The sequence below is a fragment of the Ixodes scapularis genome, unplaced genomic scaffold, assembly GCF_016920785.2.
Source record: "Ixodes scapularis isolate PalLabHiFi unplaced genomic scaffold, ASM1692078v2 PGA_scaffold8__174_contigs__length_109621045, whole genome shotgun sequence".
Taxonomy (NCBI): Eukaryota; Metazoa; Arthropoda; class Arachnida; order Ixodida; family Ixodidae; genus Ixodes; species Ixodes scapularis.
In genome coordinates this window covers 59,326,995-59,335,717 of record NW_024609883.1, presented here as the reverse complement: position 1 = coordinate 59,335,717, position 8,723 = coordinate 59,326,995, and the positions used below count along the sequence as shown (strand labels likewise).

At 48.9% G+C, this 8,723-nt stretch overlaps 2 protein-coding genes and 1 pseudogene across 3 annotated transcripts; 1 reads left to right on the top strand and 2 right to left on the bottom strand.

Annotated features, from left to right (window-relative positions):
• Positions 1-1,095: 1,095 nt before the first annotated feature.
• Positions 1,096-2,164, bottom strand: LOC115329952. 2 transcript variants are annotated; one of them, XM_040501006.1, is made up of 3 exons: positions 2,098-2,164; positions 1,721-2,028; positions 1,096-1,562 (listed from the first exon to the last, which is right to left on the bottom strand). In XM_040501006.1, exons 2-3 carry the CDS (start codon positions 2,005-2,007, stop codon positions 1,190-1,192), a joined length of 660 nt encoding a protein of 219 aa, XP_040356940.1. In that variant the 5' UTR covers positions 2,008-2,028; positions 2,098-2,164; the 3' UTR covers positions 1,096-1,189. The 2 variants fall into 2 exon arrangements, with proteins under 2 accessions (XP_040356940.1, XP_040356939.1); XM_040501005.1 differs by lacking the exon at positions 2,098-2,164 and having other exon boundaries at positions 1,721-2,096.
• Positions 2,165-4,270: 2,106 nt separating this feature from the next.
• Positions 4,271-5,158, bottom strand: LOC115309373. Its single transcript, XM_040210706.3, has 4 exons — positions 4,867-5,158; positions 4,624-4,787; positions 4,411-4,540; positions 4,271-4,276 (listed from the first exon to the last, which is right to left on the bottom strand). Exons 1-4 carry the CDS (start codon positions 5,071-5,073, stop codon positions 4,271-4,273), a joined length of 507 nt encoding a protein of 168 aa, XP_040066640.1. The 5' UTR covers positions 5,074-5,158.
• Positions 5,159-6,847: 1,689 nt separating this feature from the next.
• Positions 6,848-8,464, top strand: LOC120836074 (annotated as a pseudogene).
• Positions 8,465-8,723: the final 259 nt, after the last annotated feature.

The window sequence follows — 8,723 nt, the reverse complement described above, 5'->3', positions numbered from 1 at the left end:
CACTTTGCACGAGCTTACTGGCACTAGTGGGACTCAAGGATACTCGCAACGCCACTGGCTAAGAAACTCTTTTGTTGCGGTGTAATTTCAGGGACAAAAGCGATCATTTTCATTCAATCTTTCCTTTGCGAATTTTGATGACGTACCGTGGGGATCGCAGTAGACCCCAAATGACGATATTTGAATGCGGTTCATAGATTGGACCCGAGTATTGCGTAGGCACTCGATTTGGGCTTGTAATAATTACTAGCTCGAGAAGCATTCGGGTAGTGGCCCGTGACCAATCGCTGCGACGACGACAATAGCCGAGCCATAGCAATGTCTGGAACTCAGCGCGTGTCCTATGCTTTGCCAACCCCAGCGCGTGGCTATGATCGACATTGGCGGCATATAATCGGCTCCAGATCACATGGCCGCTTGTTCTGGCTGCGAGTTGAGGGGGTGAACGCTGCTCGTTTTTTTTTTTTTTTAATGTTTTTCTGGAACTTCTATTACGTGGTTTGAAAGACGAACGCGTGTTTCATATATGTCAGTAACGTCAGTGTCCCGTTCTGAGTGGTATTTCGCGAAGTAGAAAAATTGTTGCACCGCCCATTTAATAATTTACATTCTTTTTAGAAGCTTCAGCAACATGGAGGCCACCGATTTAACGGTGGCACACATGAGTCAACCGGCAGCAGACAGTCCGACGCCTCAAGGGAGCCCAAGGGGGCCGGACGCCTCAAGCAGTCTGAATCTGATTTTTGCGTCACCGGGCTACGCCGAGACCTCTGCTGCTGGTCCTTCCCAAGCAGCCGAGCCGGGAAGCTGCCCAAGAGAAAGCGTAGCGACTAGGACACACGCAAAAAGCCAAAAACGGAAGCAGGACTTGGAAGCAGTGGAAGACGAACTCAACGTTGTGAGAGGGGCCCTGGCAGCACACAAGCCTATGGATGCTACTGTCCACTTCCTGCTCTCCCTAGATCCATACTTAAAGGCGACACCCGAGTCTATGCAGACTCACCTTAAGATGGAACTTCTACATATTCTATCTCAGTATGCTCAAGGCCGATACCCTGATGCACTTCTTGTAAAGAGCGAGTAAAGACAAATGAGTCACACCTTTTGCTTGTTTATTCGTCTGGATGGTGTCTACCATGCAATGTATGCAAAAGTTTGCAAGTGCTCGCAGCACAAGGTGCGCTTCCGTTCAAGGACGTAGCCCAGCAGAGGTCCGCTGCCAAGGTACGGCCCCTTGCCTGCTCATAAAGTAGGAGCAGAAGAGGTTTCTCGCTTCACGTGCGGAACCGCTGTAATTGTGCCCCACCGGAGGCTCCAGGTCCGTCATAACTGTTTCGTCGTCTTTGAATGTCGATCGCCAGTTGCCGTTCGTGATGTTGCCATAGGCATCCTCTTTGTCAACGTAGCTAGGAGGAATGTAGACGGAGTCCTCCCGCAAGTAGTTGTGTAGTGCGCAAGTTGCCATGACGACGTAGTCTGCGTGTTCTGGTAGCAGGTTGATGGTTCTTCGGAATATCCGAAACCTTGATGCCAACACGCCAAAAGCGTTTTCGGCGCACCTCCTGCACAAGTGGAGACAGGTTCACGGAAATGATTCTTTACAATTATCCCGCAACAAAACAGACAAAAAACAACAACAATTAAACTATTTGCTGCCCTGCTAGAAACTACCCGCCCACCCCCTCCAATTCACTACATGGTTATTGCGCTTTTAAGTCACCTTGCACGGCTGAGCCGATAGTTGAATATTCGTTTGTCATCGTCCTGGTGCTTTCCCGGGTATGGTCTCAAAAAGTCTGGGCGTAGGTGGAACGCTTCGTCCCCCAAGAACACATATGGTGCAATTACTGTCGAGTTTGGAAGCCGCTTTGGTGGTGGCAGGCCGAGGAGGCCATTTTCGAGACATTTACCGAACCGAGAGGCACTTAGGGTGCCTCCATCACTCTGTCGTCCGTAGGCACCGACGTCTACAGCAACGAACTTCAAGTCACTGTCCACAACAGCCATTAGTACGATAGAGTACGTACCCTGTAATGACAACAAATCATAAATGCAGTGAGAAATACAGCTCATAAAAAGTACTGACGCAAACTGCACCTTATAGTTGTAGTATAAGCTACCATAATTCGGTGGTGCCTGAATCTCGATGTGTTTGCCATCCACAGCACCAACACAGTGGGGGAAATTCCACTTGTGTTGGAAGCCCTCAGCAACTTCCTGCCATCTCTCAGTAGTTGGCACCTGTGATGACATTGTGTCATAGCAGCAGACATGTAATAGAGCCTTCTAAATATTTCAAACGCGACTGCATGGAAGTTCTGAAATCAGTTTCATAAACTACAATTTTCGATGGTATATAATATATGTACGCACACACAGATACCTTTACAATCTGTTTTATAACAACATAAGTAAACATTGGTTAATCCCTTAACCGTTTTAAGGTTTTCATGATCTGTATACTACATTACAATACTCAACTCCAGAACTTCATAATAAGTGCTCAACTTTGTGCAAGATGGCCTTCATTGATATAGCACCCTTAATCTACGCGGGTTTCACATGAAGGGATTTCGTGGCCGAAATCGTTGCCGCTAGCGGCGTGGTGGCACGGATCGCGAGGTTTCACTTCACATGAGCGTTTCCTGCGGTTGCGATGGCCAATGTTGCTTGCAGCAAGCAGATGCTCACAGTAGGTTACAGCGGCTTCCAATAATTTTAATGCCTTAGTTTTCATTTTATCCTTTAATTTCACCTTAATAAAATAAAAAAGCGTTTAAAATATTAAATAAACCTTGATCCTATTTGTTTATGGTTCTTGTTTTCTTTCGAACTTCGTTGTCGCGGAGGATCAAACGTCGAATCATCCTCGGCAGCGTCATGGGCAGCGCCTTCCTCGGATGTAGACTTCAACTATGGTGCCTGGAGCGCGTCTTCGACTGGTGTGTTTAGCGTCCTATCCCGCCCATACATCAAAAGTGGTCCCGATGTGGCAACAAATGACGCGAGTGTCATGCTGTTCCCTGTCGCGATCCTGGCGGTTGGCCGTAGAAATGCTGGCGAAAAGCAGGAGCGAACGCGAGTGTCGCTGTCTTCACGGCGTCCCGTTAGGCGTCCCAACTTCCGGCTGCACTAGCTTCCGTGAACTGTCACAGTGGAAAGCGACCTGCAGCAGAACAGGCATCTGCTACATACACCATAACTGTTGGGACGCCACCAGGGTCGCGACCGGCGACAGCAGAACACTTTTATGACGTCATCAGGCGGAAATCGAGGGACCACTTTTTTGGCCGCGGTAAACCCACCATTCAAAGACGCGATCCAGGCACCATACTTCAACTGATATGACCGACCCGAACCTCGCGAACCGGTAGTAGTGCAGTCGTTTCATACCGGTCTTGTCGATCACTTTCAAGGCCTCAGTCACCTCTTCCCCGAGTTTCTCTTTGATCCCATTGTTCCTAAATTCTTTGAGCTGCGCGTCCTAAGGAACCCGACGCTTGGACAGTTCACTGATAAGCAGTTCATTGAACTGGGCGCAACATGTTTCGTCTTACTTGGTGCAACGATCTGTGTTGGAAAAAAACATGTCAATGTCGCTCAGTTCTTCTTCTTTTGTTTTTCTCACTAGCGCACGTACAACCCGCTACCAAGTAGCGTCTCTTGCGCTCGCTACAGTCGGTACTCGGGCGAGGAAAGCAAAAAAGAGTCGCGTAATTCATTGAGAAAACAAATTACGAGGAAGGGGACAGCAATCCCTCTCCTCAATGATCTACTGAACAGTTCCGACGCGACTGCTGAAGCAAAGAAGCGCGACCCGCCGTAAAAGAGATATCGCAAACCAGTCGCTTGCGTACTTTCTCTGCTTGTCGTCTGCTTCAAGAACGTGAAAACGCCACCGTCCTGTGCGCCAGCTTTCCCGCAATGTTTCTCCTCCTGTCACGTGACTTAACGCCTCGCTGTGAGTGGCCAAGGCGAGAGCTGCCGCTCTGCCGCGGCGAAGAATTTCCAACCAGGTGGAACCGTGCCGCTCAGCCGCTGCGGCTGGCCAGAGCGCCGCGACGGCAGAAATCGCGCCGCTCTAAAGCCAAAATCGCTGCATGTGAAACCCGCTGACGAACTGTGACGGCTTGTATACCCAGGTATTGTCAGGCAAAAAGAAGCGGGGCTCGGACGGCAGTGCGCGAGCTGAGCTCTCGGATCTGCATTGAACGGTCACCGTGGACGCACCATCTTAATCAGTATGCTTATTTCCCGATTTAAAACGTATTCAATACTAGAATCCCCAGCAGTGTCAGTATTTCTCTAAAAGCACCTCACAAATTACTGGTAATAGAAGAGGTGCGCAAAATTTAATCTTAAGCAAAGCATTTTCTATCACTAATTTGACCAGCCAGCCTTTCAACATACCTTTAGACAAAGGGGTTGGAGAGCTGTCCAGAGAATCTTGCAGGTGGAGTGAATGACACCCGACGCTGTCGAGATTCCGACTCTAAAGGCCAGAGCAATGTCCTGTATCTGCATTCCAGACGATAAGTACCTTAAAGAAAGCGGGTGGAACAGTAAATCATATGTCTGTGCATAAATCAGAGCTAATTAGAAAAGCAGGAAAGTTCCCAGTACCTGAGTGTCATGGCAAGTCTAGCCCGCGATAATAGCGGCTCCCGCGTGAGGTAAGCTCTTGTGAGTGGTGTTTCGACCAGGGAATGGAGCTCTTCAAATTTTTCAGGTCTCATCTTATAGTACTTCTGGAAGTACTCCGTGTCCCCACTTATAAGCAAAGGCATCTGCACGAATATATTACATTGTGAGAAAACTAATACCACTAGAAAATCCTTGGTATCAAAATACGAGGTCACAACTCACCGATGTGTGGAACTCCGACTCTCTCCTGCGGTTTTGCCAGATGGGCCTTACCCACCAGCGCCTTGGGCTCGGGAGAGTAAGCAGGATCTGCTTCTTTCTTAAGAGAAGATACTCTTCAAGTCTTCGTAGACGGACATACTCCGGATCATGAGCACATACCCCAATTTCGGAAATACCAACTATGTCCAGGAGGTTCGGGTCGGCCATATCAGTTGGAGTGTTTACATCCGAGGAAGGCGCTGCCCGTGACGCTGCTGAGGATGATCCGAGGTTACATCCTCCGCAAAAACGAAGTTTGAAAAAAGAACCATAAACAAATACGACCAACGTTTATTTAGTTTTTCGACGCTTTTCTTTGATTTATTAAGGTTAAATTAAAGGGGACACTGAAAACTAAGGCATAAAAATTGTTGTTAGAAGCCGCTGTAACCGACTCTGCGCATCTGCTTGCTGCAAGCAACATTGGCCATTGCAACGGCAGAAAACGCTCATGTGAAATGAAACCTCGCGATTCGTGCCGCCGCGCCGCTAGCGGCAGCGATTTGGGCGGCGGAATCGCTGCATGTGAAACCCGCTTAAAGCGGCGCGATTTCTGCCGTCGCGGCGCTCGTGCCGCAGAATTGCTGGTGCTGGCCAAAGCGCCGCGACGGCAGAAATAGCGCCGCTCTAGGGCCAAAACCGCTGCATGTGAACTAGGCTTAACTCTGCGGGTGAACTCTCGTGCTTCTTTTTCTTCGCTCTGGTGTTCCACTGCACACTGACTAATAAAATAGAATTTTATTTAGGTCAAAATAGAAAACAAATGTGGACGAGGAAAGGCGGTCACTCACCACAACAAAGTATTTGTATATACGTGGCAAAACGCGAGTCCACCACTCAGAAAATATCACACTACTTGGTACAGGCAACATATCCCATTGGTTTCAGTTTTAAGCACGAACCAGGAACTCTGTTCCGTAAACCACATACTAAGCGGCAAGTTGTCAAGTGCCCCCCCAAAAAAATGAAAAAAACTTTCAGCCTTTCCACTCTGGTGAGGAAGGAAGACCAGCGAAGCTGTACTATGATGGAACGACATCAAGGATGACTTTTTGGTCGACCTCAAGGACGACGTCTAGGACGACCTGAAAGACGACGTCTACGACGACCTCAAGGACGACTTATGGACGACCTTGAGGACGACCTCAGGGATGATGCCGAGGACAACCTCAGTTAGGACGCCTAGTACGACCTCAAGGACGACGTTTAGGACGACCTCTAGTGCGACCTGGAGGACAACTTCTAGGACGACCTAGGATGACTTGAGGACGTTCGGACGACCTCAAGAACGAGCTCAAGGACGACGTCTAGGACGACCTTGAGGACGACTTCTGAGACGACTTCGAGGACGACGTCTAGGACGACGCCTAGAGAAATTCAGCGTTTGCACTCTGGTGGAAACCAGAGTGGAAAGACTGGGAAGGTTGCCGCCATTTATGAGCAAGGCCGGCAAGCCCGTTGTCAGGATGTCGCCATTTGTTCATAGATGGCGGTAACTCTCCAGAGTTTTGTGTCGACATTTGTTTCGTACCGAACACGATCCAAAGGAACCTAGCCCTTAACAGCTCCGCGGGAAAAAGCCCATTTAAAATCAGTAGAATTATTGTTAGATGTTTTCAGCGAAAGCAATCCAATCAGTAGAGCTCTAATGTAGCGGAAGGAAGAAGAAGTGCCTGAGATTGAGGACGTAAAATTTTCGTTCCGTCAATTCGACAGCCTTTTCGGTAGCCTATAGCCAGCTGTGACCTTCAAAGACCGACCATAAGAAGCTTCAGAACTACCGGCGACGTCCGAGCAGTCGCCAGTGAAAAGCCACTCGTAAGGGTGGTCTTTTCTAGACCCCAATCATGATGCCCGGATCCACGATCGAACTTCCACAGCAGAGCATTGAAAGCGCCGCCACCAACGTCACAAACCCAGTATCGACAGATCACATCACCCCTGGACAACACTGCATGCCGAACGACTCAACTCACGATGCTCATGACACCGCGTCCAAGTTCTGGACGTCCGAGTCGGTAGCGAACTCGTCTGAGACCGGGGTCGAAATTATGGATGAAAGCAACACCAACAACGAAGAGTGGAACAAGGCACGATCACGTAAGCTCTCACACAAAACACTGTCCGACTCTGCTTCGAGTTCGGGAACAGTTCGCAAACAGCCGAACGTCAGTGAAGGACTCACAGTAATCTTTGCCGCTACGAAGCCTGACCAAAAGCTAGCAACTTTAAGCAGCTTGAGGCTTTCCAACGCCCTAGAAAAGCTCTGTCCAGAGTGCATCCTTCAGATCCGCCCCAACGAGCGCCTCAACGTCGTCGCCGTTGATGTGCGCAACGGACAAACAACAAGGACGCTGCTGAAATCTCCTGAACTTTGTGGTGTCTCTGTCAGGGCCTACCAATCCCTCGAGGGCCCCACATCGATTGGTGTCATAAAAAATGTCGATGCTGAACTGTCAGATCCTGAAATTCTAGAAAACCTGCGATCGGATGGCCGCATAGCCAGAGTACGTCGTCTTGGGGTGACAGGTGTCGTAAAGCTGACATTCAGCAGTTCACCATTGCCAATCTTCGTGCTGCTAGGACGAGTACGACACCAAGTGACGGAGTTCAAACCCCGTCCAATCCAGTGTCGCAACTGTGGTGGTTTTGGGCACTTCGCAGTCTCATGCACACGTTCTTCCGCATGCTCTCGTTGTGCAGAGCCGCATCCTATAACTAACACTACGAGCAACACCAAATGTAAATCCACAGTGATCAAGTGCGTCAACTGTGGAGAAGCACATGAAGCTACATCTCCTGCGTGTTCAAAATAGAGAGAAGAGCAAAATGTCGTCACGTACGCCAAGAGAAATTCGGTTGACTACCGCTCTGCCAGAATTATTGTAAAGCAGGCGTCGGGAGCCATACCAGAACCCATTCTCAATGTGGTGGCCAACAGCACCTCCAAGAAAAGTGGAGAAGCCCCAGTGTAGGACAGGCAACCCCCAGCCCTTGACGATAAGGGTTTAAGCTATGCCGCAGCACTCAAGACCGATCCTCAAAAAAATATCGAAAGACTACCTAACAACAACTCTGCAACAACGACTAATAAGCCAAAACCCGGTGTCACCATTCCGACGGGCACTGAAAAGTCGACATGCAACGGAGCATCTGTCAAAAATTCTGAACACTCAACGGGAGTCACCAATATTGAACCAACATCAACGGCTGACTCTTCAAAAAGATTACCCCGAGATGCTCCGGAAAAACCTACGGCGAATTGGATAAAATTATTCAGAATAGCAGCAGAAATGGCGTGCGCTTATCTTGATGGCATTGATGCCTCGTGGGCACACATTCTATACGGTTACATTCAGGCAGCGTTCCCACTGCTGAATATAGCATAATGCTACATCCCAACATCCACCCAAAGAGACGCACCCGAAATATTGCATGTCCAACAGTGCTTCAATGGAATACTAACGGCATACAACAACGCCTCTCAGATCTACGCCTACATTTAAAGACCAACCGATACGACGTCCTAGCCCTTCAAGAAACTCGTATAAAATACGGCAAATTCAGACTTTCTCCATACGTCGCTTATCAGGGCCTACTGCCAGTTACTGAAAACACGAGGAACGAAGTGCCGAAAGCCACGATACTTGTCCGAAGAGAACTGGATCAGCATCAAATAGATTAGACAGACTTATGTGACGATGCTGCTGAGTTCACCGGTGTAACGATACGTAAAGGGGACTGCGACACCACCATAGTTTCTGCGTACGTCCGTCCGGGAACAAAATGGGACCCTACGATTATGATGAAGATTATGC